At 28.3% G+C, this 26,820-nt stretch overlaps 1 protein-coding gene across 1 annotated transcript; it reads right to left on the bottom strand.

Annotated features, from left to right (window-relative positions):
* Nucleotides 1–181: 181 nt before the first annotated feature.
* On the bottom strand, nucleotides 182–26,696 carry LOC107444813 (metaxin-1). Its single transcript, XM_043051213.2, has 9 exons — nucleotides 26,524–26,696; nucleotides 24,091–24,157; nucleotides 20,766–20,845; nucleotides 14,940–15,032; nucleotides 12,394–12,576; nucleotides 8,287–8,363; nucleotides 6,580–6,737; nucleotides 4,376–4,512; nucleotides 182–364 (listed from the first exon to the last, which is right to left on the bottom strand). The coding sequence occupies exons 1-9, from the start codon at nucleotides 26,590–26,592 to the stop codon at nucleotides 272–274; spliced, it is 957 nt and encodes a 318-aa protein (XP_042907147.1). The 5' UTR covers nucleotides 26,593–26,696; the 3' UTR covers nucleotides 182–271.
* Nucleotides 26,697–26,820: the final 124 nt, after the last annotated feature.

Genomic DNA, 26,820 nt, shown 5'->3' with positions numbered 1-26,820 from the left:
TCAGGTGTTTGCCTAATGTATGATCTAGATGAGAAGTGTCACTTTTGACATGCGTCTATCACTCTTTAGATAAATATCTATTATTATTAAGGAATTTCTCGAATTGTTTCCAAACTTATGTCTTGCACTCAATCACACACAAATCAATAGTTACAAAAGAAAGAGCAACACTAGACATATAAAAGTTTGAGATACACTTTTATTTCTGAGGAATTACATGCATTCTTTCACTAAACACTTCAATTCATTAAAATAATGTTCAAATTATTTTCTAATGAGAAGAGCTGTTTTGTTTCTCACTGCTTTCATAATAGTGTTCATAATCATCATGAGCGTAGTCTTCATTTCTTGTGGGATATTTAATCTAAAGGAAAGATTTTAAAAAAAATATCATTTTTCCAGACAAGAAAACAACCTCATTTCCCCCCTTCATTTGGGAGAGGGGGTCAATGTTTCGTTTCAGCTGAGCATTCGAGTAAGGTAGTAGTTTTACTAACATATAGGGGGGTGAGACATAAAATGGCATATTTCAATACTAAACTTGGCGGTTTCAAAATGTAAGGCTTTAAATATGTCACAAAATTTTTGGTAGGAATTCACCTTCCCAGGGAAGTGATTTTGGGGGATGTAATCCCCTCCGAAATTAAATATTACTCGATTAATGAACTAATGTACGGCAAGTAGGATGTAGGTATAAAAGATTTTCATTACATTCTATACATATTAGTCCCTGGCCTAATTATATGACGGAACTGTAAGATTCTATGTAAAATCTTTATTATCAGGTGCTACCAGGGCCGGATTAACCTATAGGCACACTAGGCACGTGCCTAGGGCCTACGAAATTCAGGGGCCTACGAAAAACTTGGGAGAAAAGAATTTGTTGACAAAAATAATTTATCTTTAAAAACAACAAGTGTATTTTGCACAAAATTATGAAGATACAAATAAAAATATAATATTTTTCGGCAATAAATTATTTTGCAGAATCTTATGACCTAATATATTACTTTTTTGCGATTTTTGGATTCAACGAAATCTTGTATTATGCTGTCGAATTCCAAACTACGCAAAATGTCGTATTCAATAGACATAAGTGCGAGCGATGCCAAACGATCTTGATTCATTGTTGAACGCAAATAATTTTTTATCAATTTTAATCTGGAGAAAGATCTTTCTCCTTCTGCATTTGATCCAAGAATCGACAAATATATTCTTAATGCAATGTGAACGTTAGGAAAAGTATTCACAAGTTTATCTTTAATTTGAGCCTTCAACATTTCTTGTGCAGATTTATGTTCATACAAATTTGAAAATAGTAAAAATTCATCTACAAAGTTTTCCTCTAAATCGGATGAGTAAATTTTCACCAAATTTTGCGCTTTTAGTTTAATCTCAGATTCTGACAAATTTTTGTGTAATTTCCTTGTAATTCGGGTTCGATAAAACATCGATTAATGACACTTTTTGGTCGATCCAGAAAACTGGGAAATTCAGACATCCGGGATAGCGATGGTCCCGAGCATCCCAGATAATTGGTTCTCTACTGTATAAATATTTCTTGTAATTAATCTCACTATCAATTTCACTGTTTTCTTTGCTGGTTTGTTGTTGTATTGTTGACGTGAAGTGTTTACATAGTTATCGATCGAACTAATCATAATGGTATTATCGATATCAACTGCAATATCGGCAGTATGTCGGTATTGCAGATAAAGTTCGATAAACAAATTTGTAAATTAAAATCCATATTAATAAAAATGTAAAAAAAAATATGCAAGAAAATTTTAGCATATATTTTGAAAAGAGGGGAGGGCCCAAAAACGGCTATGCCTAGGGCCTACGAAAGGTATAATCCGGCTCTGGGTGATACTATACACTGTACTGGTTTCAGTCTAGTAAAAACAATGAAGCTGTATAGAATACAGCTTTATTGTTTATAGAATAGCTAAAGTTGTATAGTATACAGCATTATTGTTTTTACGAGACTGTCTATCTATTGGTTAAATTAGATGATATATAATATAAATTCGACGATTGGACACATTAGATGATATGCTATATAAATATAACATATTTATTATATCAGGTAATATATTAGTATATTATAATATTTAGATCACATTATGAGACACGCTGTAATTTTTAATTAATTATACATTTTGCAGAGTTTATAGACTATACTTTTATATTTAAACATAGTACGTGTAATGGGTTTTTATTCAGGACATTTTTTATATATTGTATTTATTTTGAACGTATTGCATCACAATGTTATCCCATTGATACAGCAGCGTAAACAAGTTCAAACAGTCTCGTAAAAACAATAAAGCTGTAAGAATATTACCTGATAATTAGGATTTTAAATAGAATCTTAGAGTGCGTCTAATAATTTGGACAGGGACTGTATATATATATTAGACGGCACTAATCGATAACCCCCTTTTGAACATAGATTAAAACTAGGCCACTGTTTCTTGTGACAAACTTTAGTATAGCCTGCGCTAAGGACAAATAATTTCTCCAATTTAAAGGGAATTAAAAGAAAACTGAGAGCAGGTTTCTAGACTCGACACGATTGGACAAAAGAATATAGATTTACAAATGGCAAAGATTTTTTCTGTAACGACCATCCGAAATGGACCCATCTTGTTTTTATTAAAACATTATGGGCAATGATATTTTTCTAAAATAGGAAGATAAACTATTGCTGAATAACCAATATTTCCTCCTTAATAACTTTTTAAGACATAATTTAACATAAGTTTACATTTATCAATATTTTGTCTTCCTTTAATAGTGTTGCCACTCATATATAAAAAAATATTCCCCGTGTGCACATATTACACACAATATATTAAAGATGGAACACATATTCACTGTACTCTTGTGAATTATATTAGGGATGCTAGTTTTAGTTGTTGGAAAAACTTGGAGAAATAAGATCACCATAAAACAAATAATACTATAATGAATGAAATAGTATAATATAGCCGATTATCGTTAAACATCTCATAGATTGCCCTTCGAGAGTTCGGCTTTCTTTAAAAGACAAAAATTATAAATGAAATCCCCCCTCCTCAGTTTATAAGGAAAAATTCGAAATTCTCTGCCTTTTCAATGTGATTTTAGATTGTTTTTAAATTCCCTGTATTTTCCAGGTTTTCCCTTTTCTCCTTAAGGAATGGCAGTCCTGTTTAATTGCGACTCCAACTCCAATTTTTCCACCAAATTTTTTTTTAAATTTAGAGTTAACCTCCCTAATACCTTTCAGTGAACAACCATATTTTTTTTATTATTCTAAGAAATATTATGAGTCATAGTAGTCCGGATTAATATGATTTAAATTACTTGATTTCAAATAAATAAATAATAATAAATAAATAAACAAAATAAAGTCATTGATTTAAATCAAAAATATTCTTTATACAGTATAATTTATAAATGCATTCTTATAATTGTGATAATTTTTTTTTGAAGTTTAATTTTATGGATATTACAGGTTTATTCCAGAAAAATAATCAGATCAGGAGAATTAATATTGGATAGTCAAAATAAACTAAATGCGGGCAAAATTGATGTGATACATTTAAATTATAACTTTCCATTACATGTATATAAAATAATTTGCTGTTTAACAAACATATGTCAATTGTATCTATTTTGTTTATTTTAATACAATTATATTTCTAAAACTTGTTAAATATGTAATTTGTGTACGTAGCTGATGATTTTATGTTATCTGATTTAAATAATTTTTTCTTCTATGATCTGGCCAATTGGGTCTCCATTTTTAAAAATTCATGAGGTGCCTTGCTTGAATACATGATTTTACTTTTCATGTGATTAGTTTGTAATAATTATTTAATAGTTTTAACCATTTAAGTTAACTTTAATTTTAATATTAATTTTTAATAATATGTTTTAAGCAATTTTAATATAATTTATAATAAGCATGATTAGTAAAATTTAAAAAAAAAATTGATTTAAATGAAAAAAATTCCCCCTTTTTTTTATTCTCAGGGTGAACTCTGATTATATATATATACATATATATATATATATATATATATACATATATATATATACATATATATATATATATATATATATATATATATATATATATATATATATATATATATATATATATATATATATATATATATATATATATATATATATATATATATATATATATATATATATATATATATATATATATATATATATATATATATATATATATATATATATATATATATATATATATATATATATATATATATATATATATATATATATATATATATATATATATATANTATATATATACATACACCCATGCTGCTAGAAAGAAGTGAGAATACTTTACCTTTACAGTGGTTGCTGCATAAGATAACATCATAATGGTAGCAAATAAACCTGAGAAAATGATGTTTCGCCATTTATTTGGAAATTCATTTCTTTCTTCTGCTTCTTCTTCTTTTTTTCTTTTCAAAGCCTCAAGTTCTACCAGAAAAAAAAAATTATTATTTTCAATACATCAACTAAAATAAAAAATTATAACATTTAAAAATTAATTATACAAATTAATCAAACAGTTTCTAAAGTAATTTTAAATAATTTAAAGAGGGGAAACATATCCAAAGATAAAATATACAAAAAATATACATTTTTCAAAATTTTTAACTAATATTGATCTTAATAAAAAATGATTTAAAAATAATTTTTGTTTAGTTTAGGGGTGCACAACCTGCCGCCTGAGGGCCACATGCGGCCCGCCGACTGTTGATGTGCGGCCCGCGAGAGCTCCTAAACACAAAATTTCTTTCTTTTTGTAAAGTTAAAATGGAGAATCTTTTTAATTTCTCTTCACAAAATATGAAATCATATGTACTGTTATAGTTAAGTTTTAATTTTTGCCTAAACCCTATAAATTTTCTTTAAAATAAGTTAAAATTTATATTTTTCATTAAAATATATATATATGTAGCTTTTTTTACACATTTATTCTATGAGCATTATACTTTTCTTTTGTTAGAGTTTATAATATCTCCTTTCCTCAAATATTAAAAATAAAAATATTTTCAGAAAAATAAAAAATATTATTTTTTTTTATTGAATGAATTTTAATAATTAAATTATTTAATTTTAGGAAAATATGTTACTAAGTTTACTGATGAAAATATTTATTGTTCAGAGCACCAATTTTGAGATAAAAATTATTATATTTGCCACCAACATGACTAAATATGCATGTGGCCCTTCGTTAGTCAACCTGCTGTGCAAGTGGCCCTTCACTCAAAAAGATTGTTTTTAGTTAAATAAAATGACGAAATAAAAATTTAGCTTGTTTCAATCAGTAAAATAAAAGAATAAAAATTTGGGAGGGAAGTTATTGCTAGCACCAACAGATAGATCTTGGCATTTCTTTTTTTTAAATTAAGGATAGGAAACAGATTTTATTTTTGTTTTCGGACTAACAAAATAAAAAAAATTGATATTAGTATGCATTTTATAAGGACTATTAGAATGTACACGAATGATAATTGTTTTTCAATCAAAATAGTATTTTTATTTCAAATTGTAAGAAACAAAAATATGTTTTTAATAGTTTTATGAATGTTGATTTTACTTATGGTGCCTTAACCAAAGACCTTTAAAAACATTGAAAATTCTTGCATCATTAAATATTTAATAACATAGAACAGTGCTTTCAAATATTTTGAATCACAGATCAAGAGAGATTTTTCATTGGGATGTAAAAAAGTTTGGTTTCCTTTTGTGCAAAAAGTTTTGAAAGATTTCATCTTTTCTTTAGAATTATATTAAAAATATGCTTTTCTCGCGGAGTGGAGTGAAAAAAAATGTGTGTGATTTTTATATTCTCATTTGAGAACAATCTAAAACAAAGAGTAATGAAGTAAAACAAAAATTGGTTTTGTTTTCTGCAAAAATTTTTTTAAACGTTATTACTATTGATTTTCACATAGTATTTAAAATCTGATATTTGTAATCTGATATTATTTATTACAACTAAATCTCGAAATGAAAACATACATTTAGTAACCCTTTTCTGAATAGTATGTTTCACATGATCTTTTCGTCGATCTTTTTTTTCTTTCTTCCGTTAGTTACTGCTACTGCTTTCACGATTTTTTAATTACCTTTTTTTTAATGTGATGATTATTTACAAAACGCTTAAAAGGAAATAATTAGTGCGTTTTCCTCCTGCAAAATGCGAGCATATCGTCCATAACATTAGAATAAAAAAATTCATTACGTATTTAATAAAAAAATTGTTTTTTTAAAAAAATTTTTTGAAGTTGCTGTTGCTTTAATTTAGTAACAAGTATATTTGTAACATATGTGTAGTACATTTGTAACAGTAACATAGATTAGTATTACAAAGATATGTCACAGAAAGCCCGAAAAAATTCTGCCACAGGGAGGACTCTGTGACTGTTTCACAAGTAAATTATATTTGCATTGCATTTTAAAACAGCTTTTCTTCAGAATCCTCCTAAAAGATTACAAAATCAATCAAAAATAATTAATTAAAAAAGAAGAATTTACCTTCGGGAGATAAAGGAAAATATTTCTGTAATATTCTGTCAACAAACTTCTGCAGGTTTGTGCAGGCTTTCAAATGATTTTGTAGTGCTGCATTCGGGAAGGGAGCTTTTAAAAGTGGTGCAAGAAATCCAAAAACAATAGCATCTAAAGAACAGGGCCTGAAAGTATAATTATTTAGTAAGCAGAAAACTAAATATGATTAAAATCAACCGATTTAATGCAAAATTAAATCAAAAAAGCCTTATTCTAAAAGGTCACAAAAGAAGTAAAATTATATTCTATTAGTTTTGACCTGTGGACTCCAGGAAAGGACATCCCTAGAGGTAGTGGAATTATTAATTTTTTCTTATAAATTTAGATTCTTATTAGATGTTATTTCTTATATTACTTAGATACTTAGATTACTTATATATTTAGATATTTATACTCAAACCTCTGATAAAAATTCATCATTAATGCTCAATACCAGTTAAAAACAGTAGTATAACTAATTACATAATTATAACAATATTATTATTGATTATATAAAATAACTAAATAATTATTACAAGTTAATCACAGAAAAATAAAATAATAGTTTTGTTATTTAAGCTTAATACTTTCATGAACTGGTAAAGACGAAATTTGTCAAATATCAAATGAAGAGCTGTGATAACTGAGGGGATGAAGCGTTCGACTGCCGGTGAATACCAAACACAATATCCTTACTGGTAGATGGATCATGGGTTAGAGTCTCCTTGCAGCCAGTGAGAGGTTTTCGTGGTCCCCCCCCCATGTTACGCAAATGCAGGTTAGTTTCATCAAAAAATCCTCCAAGAAGGCAAATGTCTCCCAATGCAGGCTCCAGGAGTTCCCTTGTCCTCCTGATTGGGTTTAAAATTATAAGGCAACAGAGTTGAACATTAGTAGTCTTAAATTCAAAATAGGGTTGGCTGTTCAAAGACAGTTATAAAATTGATCACACATTAAAAACATTTTCACAATATTTGAATCATTCTTAATCTTTCTTTATTCAAGGGTGCGTAGCCAAATTTTTCAACAAAAAATAAGCATCTTTTAAGTACTTCTTAACTCTGAAATATTTTTAAGCACAAACAAAATGCAAATGCAGAATAATTATTAATGACTTTACATGATCACGATAAAATAACTAGTTTCTGACAAAGAACTCTTTTTCTTGATTATATTAGCCATCATAAAATGATCTAACAGATTTTTCGATTCGATATCAGAGGGTGGAAAATGAAGCTCGGAATCAAGAATAATTTGCAAAATGCCACAAAGTTGCACATGAGATTACAATAATCTCAATAAACACAGCTTAGTAGAGGCACATGCGAACTCACAAGTATTTTATCAAACATATAAAACTATTGGTGCTTTCATACACTATGGATCAACGGTACGGCGAAATGGATTGGGGTTGAATGAACTGTTAAAACGTTGAATAGAACAATGTGAAAAACTAGCTTTTGCATAATACGTGGTAAAAATCGACATGGTAAAGGAAAAAAAAATCTCTTTTTTGTGAAGGGAAAATTGAACACTTTTTAAAAACACCTAATGAGAGAAGGGCTTTTAAAAACAAAATTCGAAAATAAGAACCTTTAAGCACTTTTTAAAAACACTAAGCACCATGTATTCAGAACACAACACTAAAACTAATTTTTTTTATTTTAAATAAATAAATATGAAAGAATGTGTTACGTTTTCCCAAAGAAGAAATCATTATCTCCCAATCGATGTGACAACTGATTCAGGCATTCTTGAGCATCTTTGTAAAGCTGAAAAGAGTATTTCATCATGATTATGCACACAGTTCTAAGATGAATTTTATTAAATACAGTCGGACCTCTATTTAAAGAAGTTGCTAAATTCCGATAATGAGTTCGTTATATGAAAAATTGGTTCAATAGAAAATCAAATTTCGAAATCCAACACAAAACAGGTTTCTAATTCATAAACAAAAGACATAATTAAAATAGCAATTGATACACCTATATCTTGCAAACTAATATCTACTATTAGTTTTATAAATCTTAACCATAAAAGAAATCTGCATGGAAAGCAAGAATAGAGCAAAATATAATCCATTGCTTCACTATAATGCTACAAACATTTTCAATTTAAAAATCTATATGTATGTATAAATTATAGCTGCTTTTATTATAAGAGTAATTTTAAACATAGATTACCACATACATGTTCTTAAAAATAATTGCTACTGATAAAATCCACTCATTTTCTCTGGGTTTTTTGTTTGAAGTGCAAACAAAAAGAGAAAGGTACTTCACTGCTTTCTCCAAGATTTAAGTGGCTTCAAGAACGTATTCAAGGTAATTTCCTCCGTAAAATGCTTTTAACAAGTTTTAAATATTTCAAAATATTTTGGGAAATAAAGAAAGTGGATCTCAAAGTTTGCTCAAAATAGAAAATTCACTTTCTCGCTATTTGGAAGTCACTTTACAAAGAAATTTCTAAAATGTTTTTCGTTCGTCGAAAAAATTAGCAACCAAAATAGAAGTTTGTTAAATAGAAGTCCAATTGTAATTTAAAAGTATTTTTAAATATTAATGTATGATTAAATGTATACACAAGAAAAATATTTATGAAAAGATAACTAAAACTTTGACTTCAAACTCTTACAAGAAAATATTTCAACATTATCTCCCATTTCTTCCCCTTTTGAACAGAAAATTATTTCACCACAGCATTAAAATTAATAAACTCATGCATTCTGCAACAAAGTAATACATTCCACACCAAAATATAAGGAGCAATTAAATTTCAATAAAGAAATCTTTCTCTATTTTATTTGTAATGTATGCGTCAATTCTTTAGATACTTCTTAAACCAAATCCGTATCAAAAGGAATTCCAATATACTGCTCTTAAATTATTTTGAAAATAATAAATATTTTTTTATTATTATTAAATTGACTGCAAATGATGAATATTAACTTTTTTTCCATATTTAAAGTTAAGCACACAGATTTAATAAAAGATAGTTAAATGAATGTTTATTTATATATATTATATTTTTGTACTTTATTTTCCTGCCCAATATCATATTGCATTACATATTAACTAATTATTTTCCTTCACATAACTCCATACTTGAAATAAAAAGCCTCACAGTATTTATTCTGCTTTTACTTTTAAAAATATTGCAGATATTTTTACAATACAAGCAGTTAAATATCTAAAACATGTCATAAATAATATTTTTAATCCATAAGAGGAAAAAATATTAAAAATTATGATCTTCAGCAAAAAAAAAAAAAAAAAAAAAAAAAAAAAAAAAAAAAAAAAAAAAAAAAAANAAAAAAAAAAAAAAAAAAAACAATTACAGGTTTAATGCTTTAAGTTTTAACATAAAATTATAGCTTTTTTTTCATTTTATAATAATCATAACATAATATTACTTTCACTTTAAAAATATTTGTGGTTATTTTGGCAGAATCATTTACAGAAGTTAGTAATAGAGTTAACACTCAAATGAAGAGAAGTAAAACTAAAGCTTTTTTAGAACCTTTAACCTCAATATGAAGAATTTTAAATTAAAAAAATAAATCAATATAAACTAAAATATATATATATGAAGGTCTTGCAGAAATAAAATGACAAGGCACACTTTTCCAAAGAGCATACTGTTTCTCAGTATTATTTCCACAAAGGAACTTTGAAAGTGTCCAAAATTTTCTTTACATCCTTAAGAACTCAAAGAAGCAACTAAATTGCCAATACGAAAATTCTGGTATCTGTGTTGACAGTAGTTAGGATGCTTTTAATGACGTTCAAAATCCCCAAAAGGTGATTAAGTGTTGCTGATAGGTGATGCTTTCACTTATATATAAAACTCACTTTCTGTAAATAATTTTCACAGAAATGAAATCAAAGTGAAGTAACATATAATGGTTCAATTACAAAGTTAATTTATTATTAATTCAAATCTTTAATTTAACTGTATATTCAACATATTAAATATATAGAATATTTTTGTATGCCCCTCATTAATTCATTTTAATAAAGAAAATAATAATGTCAAATAAATTTTAAACACTACGTTTTTCAAGTGGTGAAAAGTCACTTAACGTTGAACGCATTACCTTCTAAAGGGGAGTTACCAATCCATCCTTAAAAACATTAAAGTGAGTTAATTCTGTTAATGATAATAATAATAAATAATGTAGGTAATAAGAAAACTTTTATAAATTCACGGAGAACTGTCACAGGTTTCTCAGCATTCTCGAGACTCTTAGTGAAAAAAAAAATTTTCGCTTAATTTTTAGCAAAAATTTAAAAAGCATATTAGAAGACATTACAAAATACCTGAAGAGTTTGAATAAAAACTTAGGTTACATTACATAAAATTTGAATGGATAAAAAAATTGTTGGACAATAAATTTAAAAAAAAATAAAACACCAGAAATTTTAAAATTATTTTACTTAACAGAACATGTGATTAGCGTAGAAAATCCTTCTAAAAGTTAATGGAAGAATTTATATTTCCCTTACAAAAGAAGTTAAATTTGCCCGTTATATTAATTTATTTATTTTTGTAAACTTAGTTTAAATTTCATTTAAGAAAAATATTTTCTTTTCGTGTGTATCATCTTGATTACATTTAAGGAGTATCAAAGTTTTTTAAGTGTCTCTGAGGTTCTTAATCCAGTTCTGCATGGAGTCACAATTTCCAATAAATTTTAAGCATAAATTTAGAGTTGCAATGAAAGGATATTTAGGGTTTCATAGCAAAAAGAAGGAACCGCTGTCATATAATATTCTTGGCAAGCTGATTTTGCTGTCAATAGTTTTGAGGAATTTAAAACAGCGACGAAAACAACCTTTTAATAAGTGTTTAATATGAGAAAATATTACAACGGAAAATCTTAATCACAATTTAGGAAGTATATTAATAGATATTAAAAAAAAAACATTACTAGCAGTTCAGAAACAAAACAAGCATTCATTTTTCTTAAACTATGTGTTTAAATGAAATTTTAAAGCATAATATGTATACTTATTCGGATGTAAAAACATTTTCAAAACATTTAATTTGCTGATTTTAAATCAGAGTGCATAGGCAAATCTTTAAACAAAAAAGAAGCAGATTTTAAGTGCTTTTTACAACTTAAAAATATTTTTAAGCACTATATACATTTACAAAATGCAAAACAATTTTAAAAGGTTTTGCATGATCAATAATAAAATAACTAGTTTCTGAAAAGGAAATCTTTTCTTCATTACATTAGCCACCATAAAAAGATAGAGAGATTTTTAGGTTCAATTTCAGAGGATGGAAAATGAAGCCTGAAATTGAGAATTTCTCGCAAAATGCAGCCGAGTTGCACATGATAATGCAAGAATAATTTCCACTGAATCCAGTTAGTATAAGCACAAGCGGACCTGAAAGCATTTCATCAAACATGTAAAATGATTGGCGCTTTCATACGCTATGGAACGATAATACGCCAAAATACATTGTACTTGAATGATTTGCAAAAACGTTAAATAAAACAATGTGAAAACCAAGCTTTTGCATAATAGGTGATGAAAATCAACATGGTAAAAAAAAATCCTCAATTTCGAAAAGCGAAAAATTAAGCACTTTTTAAAAACACCCAATAAAAAAAAGAATTGTTAAGGGCTTTGAAAAAATGAAAATCGAAAATAAGCACCTTTAAGGACTTTTTAAAACGCTACCCACCATAGTAAATGTTTTTATTTTAACCAAAATGCTCCTTGTTACCCACCCCTTTATCAGAATATCATCTAAACACGACATCACTTGGCCCTTAATCACTAAACTTACAGCAATTTCTTTTTGGTCCTCATTGATGAGATCACTGCTATTCCAAAGAGTTTGGATTTTTTTGACGGCGTCCCTCTGCTGATGACCAGGAAGGAAGTAGTTGAGGGGAAAACGTAGCACTTTAGCATACCATGGGCGTGTCAGCTCACAATAGTTCTTTTCATCCACCCACCACACATACAGCTGAAAAGAAATTAAACAGTTGAGTAATGATGCTGCATAAAACCAAAACTTCACGTCATATTTTCACCATTACAGGGGCGATTGCGAGCCCAACTCAAAAATCCTGAAAATTTCTTGAGTAAAATCATTAATGACGCATTTCAAAAAATTTATGTCTTTATAAATTTAAATCATTGATATTTCATAACACGATATTCTTAATGAATTACATGCAGCATTATTTAAATAATTAATTATGTATAAGTTTACTTTTATCTCATCACTTTCATTATTCTACCAAAAAAAATATTTACAAATGTAAGAGATGCCAAGTATAAATTCTAGTTCTAATATTTTTATATAAAATATACAAGAATTTTTAGACATAAACGTGATCGATAATTTCTTGAAACTTCTGAACCTTGGATTTCCGGTACAATCACCTCTGCCAGTATGTTGAGGGCCGAGATAGCCTGGTTGATAGGGTGCTGGGCTCGAGTTCGTAAGAACAGAAGTTTGTATCCAGCTGGTTGAAGGCTCCCCACATAGTAAATGGTGACTGGTGCACATTAAACCTTCCAGGTCACAAAGTCCTCCATGTAAGCACTTACAAATCATACCTCTTGGGGTACTGGATTGGAGATGGGTTGTTCACTGGATCTGGTCTAAATTACAAGCAGTGGATGAATGAATGGGTGCACTCGATAAATGTGTGTGACAGAAGTCAAATTTTTGGCTGCGCGACTGGAAAACAAGAACAATCGTACCTCTTTCCTTCATGGCCAACGACAACAGTATGTTGAAAATAAAATGTGAAAATACTACATAATTTATCACATTTTCAAGCGGAATAGTCATTATTCAACACTTAAAATAGTTAGTTGAACGAAATTGAAGTAAATTATCGAAAAATGGGATTTACGTATATTCCAAGAGTGTAAACAGCAGATCTTAAAACTTTTGACAATCATAAATACACTAGGCTTGTGACTACCTGCCCTGAAATATAGGAATCAGCCGCTTGTAAAAACATGTCACGCTAAGTGCAGAATGCAAACAAGAAAAATATTTAAGAGGCGGCAGTTATGAACAAAATTAGGTCATTTTGCCAGCTGTAGTATTTTTAAGAGTCTCCACGTTTTCCAAAAATTTATAATTTCAAACAATTAAAAAATTTTTAATTTTCATAATGTAAGTTTTCTTTAAAGCATGTCTTAAAGTAAGGTAAATATTACAAAATTCACTTTCAAAATAAAGAAAAATGTTAAGAAACAAGTGCGACGTGTAGTAATTTTTAGAATATAATAAAATATTCAAAATAATTTCTTATTCATAAAACAGTATTAATCATAAAACATATTCATAAAAAGTTGGTTCCTCTGATATTGACTATAATAGAGGTGGTGCTGGCATCTCCATCACTTGCCCCTCAGGAAATGACGTCAAACTCAAAATACCCACTGGCCAAATTGCTTCGAACTTCACCAGCGAATTAATCGCTATTAAAGAGGCTCTTGCCTATTGTCACTCGCAATCTCTAAAAGACTCAATAAAAGAAATCGTGATTTTCTCAGACTCAAAATCAGCACTCGAAGCAATACGTAACGGTAATACATCAATAACGCATGAAATTAATACCCTTCTTCATTTATTAAATATCCGTTGCACTCTCCAGTGGATCCCAGCTCATGTTGGAATCGAGGGAAACGAATGCGCAGGTGCCCTTGCAAAGGAAGCACGCGGCGAAGATCAACCTCGAGCTGTCACCTGTGCAGATGCGAATGCTGTCGCCACGCGAAGGATATACAACCAGCATTTTAGCAAGGCAACAATCCCCGATCCAAACTGCCCAAGAAACCTCTCCTCTACAATAGCTAGGCTACGTACTGGACATTTCAAGGGCATGAAGATCTCACGCACCCATATAAAATTCTATCCCATGTGCAAGTACTGTCCTCATTTGCAACTAACTCCAGACCATGTTTTTGACTGCCAGGCCATTATCGGCTCCCTCTTTCAACTTGGAGCACCACTTTAATGAAAATAGTCTGTAAATAGTCTGGATCCTACTTTAATGAAAATAGTCTGGATCCTACTTTAATGACAATAGTCTGTAAATAGTCTGGATCCTACTTTAATGAAAATAGTCTGGATCCTACTTTAATGAAAATAGTCTGTAAATAGTCTGAATCCTACTTTAATGAAAATAGTCTGGATCCTACTTTAATGAAAATAGTCTGGATCCTACTTTAATGAGAATTATAATTTTATGAGATAATTTTATTGGTGACAGTCATTTAAAATATCTGATCACACATCTTCTTAAATACATTACTAAACATATGTAGAGAAAAAATAATGCAATTTATAGAAAAAAAACTTACCAATGCAGGATAAAGCTTGTCTCTCAGTAAAGCAGTATATGCAATTATATCTGAGCACTGTTTCGGACTTAAGTCAACATCAGCATTATAATTCTAATGAAAAGAAAAACCATCAGTAACTAAATGTGAAATCTTCATTCATTCTATCAAAATTTGAATTATATTATATTAAAAAAAGAGACTTGATAAGAATGATGAAAGACATCTTTTATACCATAAATAGTTGGATGCATCAATAGATGTCCGTAATTATGAAACACTGGAAATTTCTAACATTTATTTTGCGCACTAAATTTTTTAACATTCTTTTACCAACTGTTATTTTTGGCATTGAATATTTACTTCTCTCAATAAACTGTAAACTAAACTCAGCGGCGCGACAGCCCATAGAGGGCCAAGGCCTACTGTGCCTATCTCAATTTTCTTGACCTTGGGCTCTGGGGTGCAAGAGCAGATGTTCCGGTCAGGTGGTCAGCCGACACGGAACCTCCAGTTTTTAGTTCCCAAGCATGCTTGGTACTCATTTATCGACCCGCTGAAGGGATGAAAGACTGAGTCAACCTTGCCCGGCCCGAGGATCGAACCAGGGACCTGTGGCATGAAGCTATAATCAATACTCCAAATACTTTCAAACACCGCAATTGAGAAGCGAGGGAAAATTGTCCAGAACTTAGAAAACATTTTCCCCATTTTAAACACAGCACATTTAAATGATTTTGAATGTATTCGACACTGTATTACGGAGATGGTGAACCATTTCCAATGAGGGTACCAGTTAAATTCACATTTATTATTTTCAGGTGTCTAGTGTGCCATGCTTCTTTAAGAAATAATTTTTAATCAATTGCACATTTATTTTAAACTATAGAATTACTATGTGTTGTCTGTTTAGTTATAAACTTGCTTCAAAGGCAAAGTAAACAGCATTTTAAAAATAATCTAGTTCAACATTAAGCAAAGGTAAAACATGCTGAAGAGGCCACCCCTTTGCTTGAATTTAAGGTAATCAATACTTCTTCCACAACAGGGTAGGTAGGTAGGTACCGCTCAACAACTAACTGCAGGACTTTTGATTCCACTAATTTTATGAGAAGCAACCTACAGGGTATCTACTACATTTTAGATTTTCAAATTCATGACTTTCCATGACTAATTCCTAGAATTTTTCATGACTTAAAGAAGTTACTATTTTCTCCGGCAAAAAACACATTACAATAACATAAATTGAAATGATAGGTATAACCAAAACTGTTATACACTGCATCGTCATATTTAAAGATTTTAAATTTAAAAAAACTGAGTAAAGAAAGAGTTGAAGCAATAAAATAGCTGAAAAAATACAAAAGCAAATAATTTTTTTCTGCAGAATTATACTCTAAAGATACTTTTCTTGTTCATCCGAAAGGAAAGAAATACTCCTGATTTTTCTGTTCTCATTTCGGAATTAAAAAAAATTCGCCAATGACTGGCTTGCTTCAGCTTAGAATTTTAAATTGATAAAATTAAAAAAAAAAAAAATAAAATAATAACAAAAATTCTGAAATCACAGAAGTTTAAAAGATAATTTGTTCTAGAAATGTTCTTTCTTTCATTTTTTGAAAAGACACCATAACTTTTAAAGAACATGATAAAAACATTTTATATTTTAATAAAATATGACTGTGAGTGGGGATTTTATTACAAATTCAGATATTCAGAACACCTAGAAAGGGGGGGGGTATTTTTAAATTCCATTTTAAAAATTAGATTTGTCAGCGACCTAAGTCCATGACTTTCTTTAAAAAATTTTTTTAAAATCATGAAAAATTTTGTTCAATACCGAAATTTATAACTTTCCATGACTTTTCAGGTGCTCGGATACCCTGAACTTATAAAAATAAAGAAAAATTTTCATCTTAAAAATAGTCAGAATAAAAAAATCAATAGACATCGCCGTTGGAAGAAGCACGCTTCTTATTTTTTCAAAAACTGTTTGTTTATTTTTAGTTTCATAAATATATGCAAATTTATTTCATATATATGTGGATATTTATACATAAATACACAGGAAATAAATCTGGAGTTTTCTAGAAAAAAAGGACCCCCTTATACTACCCCTTTGATTGCCCACTGTTACAGCTGAAAGTACTTTCGTTAAAATATATATATATTTTTTTTAAATTTAAAAATAAAATTTAACTTTTGTTTCGATTTATTTTAATGCTTTCATTTCACTATTTAAATGTTGGGTAGCTCTTTACTGCTAAGGAATTTCAACTTTATCACTTAAAAGGAAACTAGATTGGTCAATTGCTAAGATTTCTAGAAAATATCATTGGCCCATTTTAGGTTTTACAGAATGGAAAACAAGGATTGTTGAAAGTGTAAAAAATAAATTAAACAAATCTAATTTTCGTTTTTATCCAAGTGGTACAGTTATTGATTATGACACGTTTGAGAAAATTAAAAAACTTAAAAATAAGTAAATTATTGCAGTTGTTGATAAAGCTTTTAATAACTTTTGTATTATGTGCAAATATTTTTAAAAAAATTTGATTATTAAGGAACATAATACTAATAAGACTTATCTTAAATTAATGGATCACAAAAAAGTTATTGACAAAAGGATTATTGCCTTCAGTAAAAAATTAAATTGAATAGAATTACTTATCCTTATTTATTTCCGATTGTTAAATTTCATAGCTTCTAATACAGTAAAATTCAGATTTATAGCTTGTGGTTATAATTCTAATAGCAGCAGAATATTTTTAATAATCTTAAAATTATTTTGCTTAAAATTAAAAGTGAGAAAAATATTGTTATTAATAGTAATATTGATGTTTTGAACTTTGAAAAAAAAATCAAGTTTTTAGTATTAATACATTTGTTTTTGAAAATCTTTATATCAGTATACGTCATGCTAAAATACTTGATATTTGTAGTTACATTTATGAAAAATATTTCATTAATGAAAATATTGATAAAAATTATTGAACTGACATTTGTAAATTTAATCTTTTTGAAAATGTTCTTTTTAATGGCATTGATTTTTATAAACAAAAAATAGGGATACCACAAGTTAATTCTTCTTCTGTAGCTTTTGCTAATATTTTTTTGAAGCAAAGTTTCTTGAATTGATTTTAAAGCTTTAGAGATGATTTAATTTTATTTAATTATGATTTTGCTTTTAATATTTATCCTGAAAATTTGGTTTTGAAGAGGACTTATGATAATTATTTAAATGTTGAATATATAGAATTTAAAATTAATATTGCTAATAATCAATTAAAATTTATGTTTTTGATAAAAAGAAGGCTTTTAATTTTAGGCTTATTTTTTTCCGTAATTTTGATACGAATTTGTGTAGTAATATTTTCAAACATTTAGCTTTTTATAAACTGTCTAGAATTAAAAAAATTTGCAATAATGTTGAATACTTTCAAGAGGCTACTAGTAATTTTTTAAATAATTTTAAAAGCAATGGTTTTCCTTTCAATTTTCACAATATTGAAGGTAAAATTGTACAAATGATTAAAAATTATTTTACCTGATTTTGCATGATATTATTTTGTTTTCTTTTAATAGGGCTAGATTGAGACTAAACTGAGTTGCCCCCCAGTTAAGCTTTTTAGATGGCAACAACTTTCTTACTCTCCTTTTTTTCTTCTTTCTGCACATTAATTGTTTGTTTGTGAATTTCAGTTTGGTTAAGGGTCTTCAGAATGTAGTGTGCTTTTGTTTTAGCAAAGGAATATTTTTTAAGTAAGTTTTTTGAAAATTATTTTTAATATTCTAATTAGTTTATGTATTTTACTTTTGTATTCTCTTTACCTCTCTTCCTGGATTTCTTGCAAAACTTTCGGGGGTGCAGAGAGACAGCAAATTTTAGACATTTGTTGTGCTCTCAAGATAGAATAGGTTTTGTGACTTCTGGGGCTGGTACCCGGCTGACAACGTCAACATCAGTTCTCAGTATTAAACTCTTTATTTTTTAAATCTTCTATTGGTTTAAATTTGCTTATGGAACTTCTGTTGCAGTACACAACTTTCCATTGGAATTGTAGTTTGTAAATGCTTTTTACATGATTTTTCAATTTTTCTTTTTTTTATTATTTCACACCGAAAACAAATCCTTCACTAGACAAATTCCTATCTCTAGGACTGGGAATATTTATGATGAAAAAATTTTCCTTCTCTTATTGAGTATTTTCAAAATTAATTCCTTTATTTGTTAATACCATTGTTTTTATACATTTTATTTCTCAAGTCAGGGTTCTGCCAAAAGAAGGTTAATTGAAAATTGATGTAGAGAAAAAATAAATGAAGAGGATAGTGTTTGATAAGTATGAGAAAATATAATCTTTTTTTAAAGAAATGTATGTTATAGTTTATTACTTTCTTCTTTCAGAAAAATTGTAAGATACATTTTCCTTATTGAGCGCATAATAAATCACTTATTTATTGAAAAATAATACCAGAAATGTGCAAATGCTGATTCTAATAAGGAATTGTTTTTCCTGTCATGCAAAATAGTTTCATTAAGGTTTAAAGGAGAGCTTTTTTCACTATTATAATACAGTGAACTCCCGCTATTACGGTATCCAATACAACAATAACTCTCTCTATTAAGATAATGTTTCGTGGTCTCGACAAACTTTCATATGAATTAATCTTATTCTCCTCTCAATATGATGATATTCTCTGAAGCAATAAGCCGCTGTGAAATGATTTCCCCCCGAATTTCGACCTTATTTTTTGCATTTATTATTAGTTTTCAAATAATGTAAACAATCTTATTTATCCTCTTTTGCCATTTTTCTTCTGACAAGAAAAGACTCACTGCTGACCACCCCAAGAGCTTCTATTCTTAGAATTGCCTTCCTTATCTCTTAACAAGTCACAGACGTAACATTCCTATCTGATTTCGTTTCCTTCATGTTAAAACCTGATCATGAATCGCAAATGAACACATGCATCATATTAACACACGAAAGAGAATTTTTTCAGGGTGGGTAGAGCACCAATCACAAATGAAAATCATTCTCGTATTTCAAAACTCAATGCATACTTTGTTGGTTGACCTAATAGTCAGAAAAATGAATAAACAAACAAAAATATCAGATTATTTTCAATAAAAACAGTTTTTCAGGTATATTTGCTCTCTTATTTTATTTCAATTGCTTTTAACATTTAACCCTAATTAACCTATCTGCAAATTAATATATATACATTTATAGTAAATACATATATCAGGGGTCTGTCTAGGTTTTTCTGAGAGGTACCGATTTTGTGAAAATTTAAGACATAATTCGTGAAGAATTAAAAACTATATTAAAAAATCAATACAAAAATATGGATTTATCATTTCTTAAGGGATACAAAAATAAAATTTTAAGAAGTATTTTGTGAAACTACCGTTTTTCCTAAAATTGAATTTGTGAAACTATCGTTCTTCCTAAAGTTGAATTTGTGAAGATACCGCTAAAGGGTAGTAAATTCTGCCTGGACAGACCCCTGTATATAACATTAAAATTAAAAAAAGTCCTATTGTGTCCCCAAAGCATATAGTCCCTCGATATAACAATACATCCCTCTACAACAATATATTTATTTGGTCCCCAAAATAGCGAGGTTTTACTGTAAATGGAACTTTCAAATTACAACATTTGGGTCTGTATTTTGATTTATGTTTGAGGAATTCCTCTAAAGTAAAGGATACTTTAAAATACCACTTTGTACTTTCTCACACTAAAATTCAAGTCATATTCACAGGTAAAGATAATAGATCCACATGCATCAGAAAAATGTAATTATTTTGAGAATAGCTTTGATCTAGCAAATAAATACCTGCTTTTGAAGATATGACACAATATTATCAAATGTCGTTAAAGTATTCTTTTTAGTATGCCGAAACACGGGTAAATGACCTAAAAAAATTAAAATGCTATTAAAAAATGCAATTTTATAGCAAAATAAAAGTTATTATCTTATAAAAAGTAATAATTTCCTTATAACTTAGTAACAAATAATTATATTATAAATAGTAATAATATAAATATAATAGCATAAATAATTCATCCAGTTTTATTCTTAAAAACTAGTAAAAAGTATAGTTTGTCTATGGTAAGAACTCCCCCCCCCCACTGTCTGCTGCTATGGAAACAAGAATAGCACATTTCAGGGAGGGTAGTTTCTCTTCACTCTAGGGTCTGACATAGTAGAAAAAGACATTCCCTTTCTCTCGCTGACACGGGCCTAAACAATGACCCTTACTTGAAATAGTTATATCTTGTTACCATAGTCACCACCACAGGTTCAGACAAATGTCTAACGGAGTTCTCACTTTAGATAAACTATAGTTGTAATTTTAATTGAAGTAAAGATTCCTAACACCTCAACAGTATGGTAAAAGCTTGATTTCACTTTTAATGATAACAATATAAGAAAGCAAAGTTATTCTAAAACACTTTGCACAAGTAGGTAGGGTCAAAAATTTGTCTACAGGCAAATCAATAATATATAATTAATTTATTGCATTGGTTTCTAATTTGAAATAAAACAATTGTCCAATTTTTTTATATTAAAATAAATATAATGAAGACCATAAAAATGTAAAAAGTTCAATTTATATATACATGTCATTCAATAGTGAATAATAAGTTGATAAGATTGTAACTTTTTCAATGACAATACTTTGTAACTCTTATCACAAAAATTATGGATTAATGAAGCATTTATCATTTTTGTTTACATAAAAATATTTATTTATGCGTATTCAATTTAATTTTTAAATGTGAAATTTAAACTTAATAAAAGTTTTGTTAAATAATAACCTACATATCTTCAATTTGAATAAAAATTTAAAAGATGTAATGGCTTGCATAAATGTTATTTTATTACATAAAGAAACTCAATGCACATTTTTAATTTATCTAAATATTTAATTTACCTAAATGTTTTTTTTGGGGGAGATTAAATTCCATTTTAAAAATTAGAATTTTGGGTGACCTAAATCCACGATTTTCTTAAAAAAATAATAGTTAAAATCATGACATTTAACAACAAATTTAGTTGTGAAATGATTTCTCATGACTTCCCAGGTGTGATTATAGAATCTTGATGTTTGCACAGTTTGAAAAGTGTTTGTAGAAAAATTGAAATCAAAATTTACTAAGTTTTTGAAAACAAATTTTAGATTGTATAAAGTGATATCACATCACATTTCTAGCTTTTAATGAAATGTGTCAGCATCATCATTAACAGAAACTTTTTCCGAACAGAGGAATAATAAAAGAACTGATTTTTATTTGTATTTTGAGAAGGTTCCTGAATCACAATGCCTGTTCCGAAAAATGGAATTCATTAAGAATTTCATTTTCTTTTTTGTAGACAAATAGGCAGAATATATTAATTTTTCCTTTCAAATATTCATAGATCAATTTAGTAAATAAAATATTTTGTCAAAGATTCATCTTACTTTTTTGTTGAGAAATATGCAGTTATTATAATACATAAAAAGCTTTAATTTCAGATATTCATAAATCAATTTAGTAAACAAAATATTTTATCGAATATTCATTTTATTTATTTATTTATAAATATCCAGTTATTTCTGTACATATTTTATTTTAGATATTCATAACAATTTAGTAAATTTAAAAATTACATTCATTTATTTCTTTAATTACTCATATATTATACATAGTTAATAAAGAGTTACATTATTACAAAGAATTATGTTATTATATTTTATCTTTTAAGCTTTAAAAACATTAAAAACTTTTGAATCATGATTCCTATGTTAATGTTTTTGTTTCTTTCTTCCTGTTGGAAGGAAAAAATTCAAAATTGCATCACATTTTGACTTGATGAAAAAACTCGTTTTGTTAACTTGTAGCCTTTAATGAATGAGTATTTAATTTTACAACACTAATTAACAAACTTGGATAAAATGAAAGCTTTTTGTGCACACAAAATCTAAAATAAAAAACTTTCAGCAAGCAATTTAATGCAACTAGTTTTAACCTTTTTATCATCCTCTAATTTTGGTAAAATTAGTTAGACAATTACTTTTAAAAGTTTTTTAATTTCAAAAAATAAAAAACTACTTTGTTACATAGGCTATATACATATCAGCATATATTTTTCTAAATTTAGCAGCTTTATAAAGATATAAATTGAGTTATTGATTTATTTTGTTTTCTTTCATGCTTAACTTTTTCTGCAATCGAAATATTCACGGAGAAGCATTTTAAGAATCACATTTCATAAGAATCATTTCTCCATTCTTCTATACTTAAATAATCTTGCTTTGTTGTGCTACTTATTTTACAATATAGGACAAAAATAAAGAACAATAAAAGTGAATTATTTCAATATATTTTATAACTGAAAAATACTATTTTAACCATATTTAAGCAAAATATATGTTTGAATGAGTCGTGGTGGCTCAGGGGATAGAGCATTCGCCTATTAGTGAGTTGACCCGGGTTCGATCCCAGAAGCTGGTGAATTCAAATTTCGCACCCGGCTCACACCGACCAGAGTGCTGACCTAAAATATCCTCAGTGATCGACGGATCATGGGTCAGAGCACCCTTGCCATTGGGCTAACCGTAGATGGTTTTTGTGGTTTCCCACAGCAAGTAACACAAATGTTCCATCAAAAAAGTCTTTCACAAAGGCAAATTTCTCCCACTACTTGATTCAGAAGTTCCCTTGTCTTCTGGATTGGGTTGAAAATGACAAGGCTACTCAGTTGAACATTAGTAGCTGTAAACCCTATATTTGGTCAGCTGTTCAACGACGGTAATAAATATGCATGTATATACAGTACAGAAACCGTTATCCGGAAATGAGAAAACCGGAACGAAATTCGATAAATTTTTCCGCCATTTATCCGGAATAGCGATGGTCCCGAGCATTCCGGATAATCGGTTCGCTACTGTAACATCATAATTTAAGTTTTCGCTCAATAGTAATGAGTAATATTAAAAACTTTTCCACAATGGTGAAAAATTTTTTGTGAACAGTGTTTGTGGAGATTATGTATGTCTGCTTATTAACTTGATGAATTAGAAAATTTCCTGAAAACTTTCACAACTATAAAAATACCTTTTACAATGAGTAGTTCATTGTATGTATCAGAAGAAATAAGTCATTTCTTTATTTACCATATCTTGACAAACACCAGTTAGTCTTCAGAACTTTAATAGGGGCACCAGAAAACTTAGAATAAGCCTATAAAATATACATATTTTAATTAAGTTACAATACAATTAACAATAATTAAAACAATTGTGACAAATTAGAGTACATATGTTCATGAAATATCTATTTTCCGGAATGTTTAATCCTATTGAAAAAAACCTGCTAGTCTGAAAAGACAGACAAATTGAATAAATACACTTTTTGTAAAAAAGGGAATAACAGGGTACCTGCTATTTTTTTGATTTTCAAATTCATGACTTTCCATGACTAATTCCAATAATTTTTCAGGACTTAACGAAGTTACTATTTTCTCCCGACGAAAACACAACAATAAATTTATAAAAGCATTATAATTGAAATGATTGGTATTACCAAAACTGTTATACTCTGCATCTTCATATTTATAGATTTTAAATTTAAAAAACAAAGTAAAGAAAGAGTTGAAGCAATAAAATAGCTGAAAAATAACAAAAGTGAAAAAAAATTTTTTCTCTGTAGAATTATATTCTTGTTCATTGGAAAGGGAAAAAATACTCCTGATTTTTCTGTTCTCATTTCAGAATAAACAAAATTCGCCAATGACAGGCTTGCTTCAGCTATAATTTTAAATTGATAAATAATAAAAAAAAAAAAATAACAACAAAAATTCTGAAATCACGGAAGTTTAAAAGATAATTCAATCGAGAAAGAATTTTTTTCCCCTTCATTTTTTGAAAGAACACCATAATTTTTAAAGAACATGATAAAAACATTTTATATTTTAATAAAATATAACTGTGAGTGGGTATTTTGTTACAAATTCAGACATTTGGAACACCATGAAATTTGGGGAGGGGGAGTAATTCCATTTTAAAAATTAGATTTTTCAGAGACCTAAATCCACGATTTGTTTTGAAAAAAATAGCTAAAATCATGACATTTAATGACACGTTTTGTTCACGACCAAAATTCATGACTTTCCATGATTTTTCAGGTGCGCAGATACCATGGAATAATTACAATTACTGAAATTACAGATGCTTCCACATGCTGCGGTGGGCTAAAAATTCCACATGCTGCGGTGGGCTAAAAATACAACTTCCACCCCTCTGTCACTTAAGAATAGAAAAGTTATTTGAGGTTTTCCAAAATGTATTAATGAAGAAATAAAATATTGCACATTTTCTGAAAAAGTCTATAATCATACAAAAGGCAGTTCCTGAAATGTATTTGAATCGACTGAGTAAAATGACGTAAAAATGATTAACATAGAATTTTTAAAATCAGAGTAAAATACGTAATTGAAATTTTGTTTTTTTAATTAACCTTTCTCCCCACGAAAAAGTATCATAAATACGATTTGCGGAAGCATTTTGTTGATAAAATAGTTTGAAATTAAGATTCCAAATAAGATTGAATCACATTTTTTTAAAAAAAAAAAATCTATTCTATAGAATTTTGTCCCACAAGAAAAATAAGAAAAGAACTGCTTTTCGTTTATTCTCAGAAACTTCTGAAGCGATACCTGTTCAAAAAAAATTTGCCAGCCTCTGGCAAATCACTAAAAAAAATTTTTCAATTTCTGCAAGTATCTTTGTCTTTTTATTGCCAATATGGAAATATCGCTAATCAAATTTTTTTTAAATAAATCTTTTTAAAATTATAATAAAATGAGAAATTGTGACCTTAATGTGCTACCATTGGCCACCAGAGCAATGAAACATTAGTATTTAATAAACTTTTATCTCAAGTCATTTCAGGAAAAGAAGCTTTTAAATGATAACCTATTAGAATCAAAAAATATTTTTAGAGATTTCTTATTTCCAGATAATGATATTTAATACTTTGTGATTTTTGATACTTTTACTTGCATTATGATATTTTAATACAATACTCCGAGAAATGAGGCCTCAGCCAATTAAGACAACAGAGAAATGAATCATCAGCCAATTAAGACAACAGAGAAATGAGTCATCAGCTAAATTATCTCCTTCTTTTCACTCCCCACTTTGGTTTTAAAATTGAAGAACATAAAACATTTGTGAAAAGAGACTGGTGATTGGAGGACGTGTTTGTTACTCCAAAATGTCAAATGCATTATTAAATATTATTAGTTTGTAATTATATTGACATGTTTCGTTACTGTTTGCTCGTTTAAGTATTTAGTTACCCTGCAATATCTGGTATAAAAAAGGAAACACTGGTTACGTCTGGTCACATCTAACAATGATAATGGATATAGTAAAATATCCCAAACACAAAAACAAGAAAAAAAGTGAGACTTGTAGGATAACGCATCTAGAAAAAATTTATCTAAGCTAGAAAAATTATAATAGCCTGGAATTTTTTTTTTTTTCAGCACCATTATTTGCAGTAAAATACAATATTTGCGATATGTGAAATAAATCAACAAATACCATCACTTGCAAACAAGTTAAATCTACGGATGGAAGAGTCCAATCACCCTCCCAAATATCAAGTTCCATTATAAAAAAAATTTAAGGTAAATTTATTTGTAATATAAATTTTGAGCAGATTTGTTGATTAAATTTTGTTGATTGATGGTAACTGATGAGCATTTTTGAAGCTCTTTGCAGTATATTGCTTGTAGCTTGCTTATTAATTACATAGATGAGTAACCGTGCAAAGGTATGCACAGATGGCGTTAGGGATTAAAATGAGTCGCAAAACTTTAGGGTTGCTACTTAAATTAT

The sequence above is a fragment of the Parasteatoda tepidariorum genome, chromosome 4 (genome assembly GCF_043381705.1).
Source record: "Parasteatoda tepidariorum isolate YZ-2023 chromosome 4, CAS_Ptep_4.0, whole genome shotgun sequence".
NCBI lineage: Eukaryota > Metazoa > Arthropoda > Arachnida > Araneae > Theridiidae > Parasteatoda > Parasteatoda tepidariorum.
Note: the sequence above shows the minus strand (reverse complement) of the source record. Positions and strands in the feature narration are given on the sequence as shown.

Bases quoted from the DNA above. Each gene is read 5' to 3' on its own strand.
- LOC107444813 (XM_043051213.2), bottom strand. From the start codon at position 26,592: ATGGAACTTGATATTTGGGAGGGTGATTGGACTCTTCCATCCGTAGAT. The intron at 12,577-14,939 runs GTAAGTTTTTTT...ATTTCTTTTCAG, and splicing joins ACAAGCTTTATCCTGCATTG to CTGTATGTGTGGTGGGTGGA. The intron at 8,364-12,393 runs GTAAGTTTAGTG...TACTCTTTTCAG, and splicing joins AGGACCAAAAAGAAATTGCT to CTTTACAAAGATGCTCAAGA.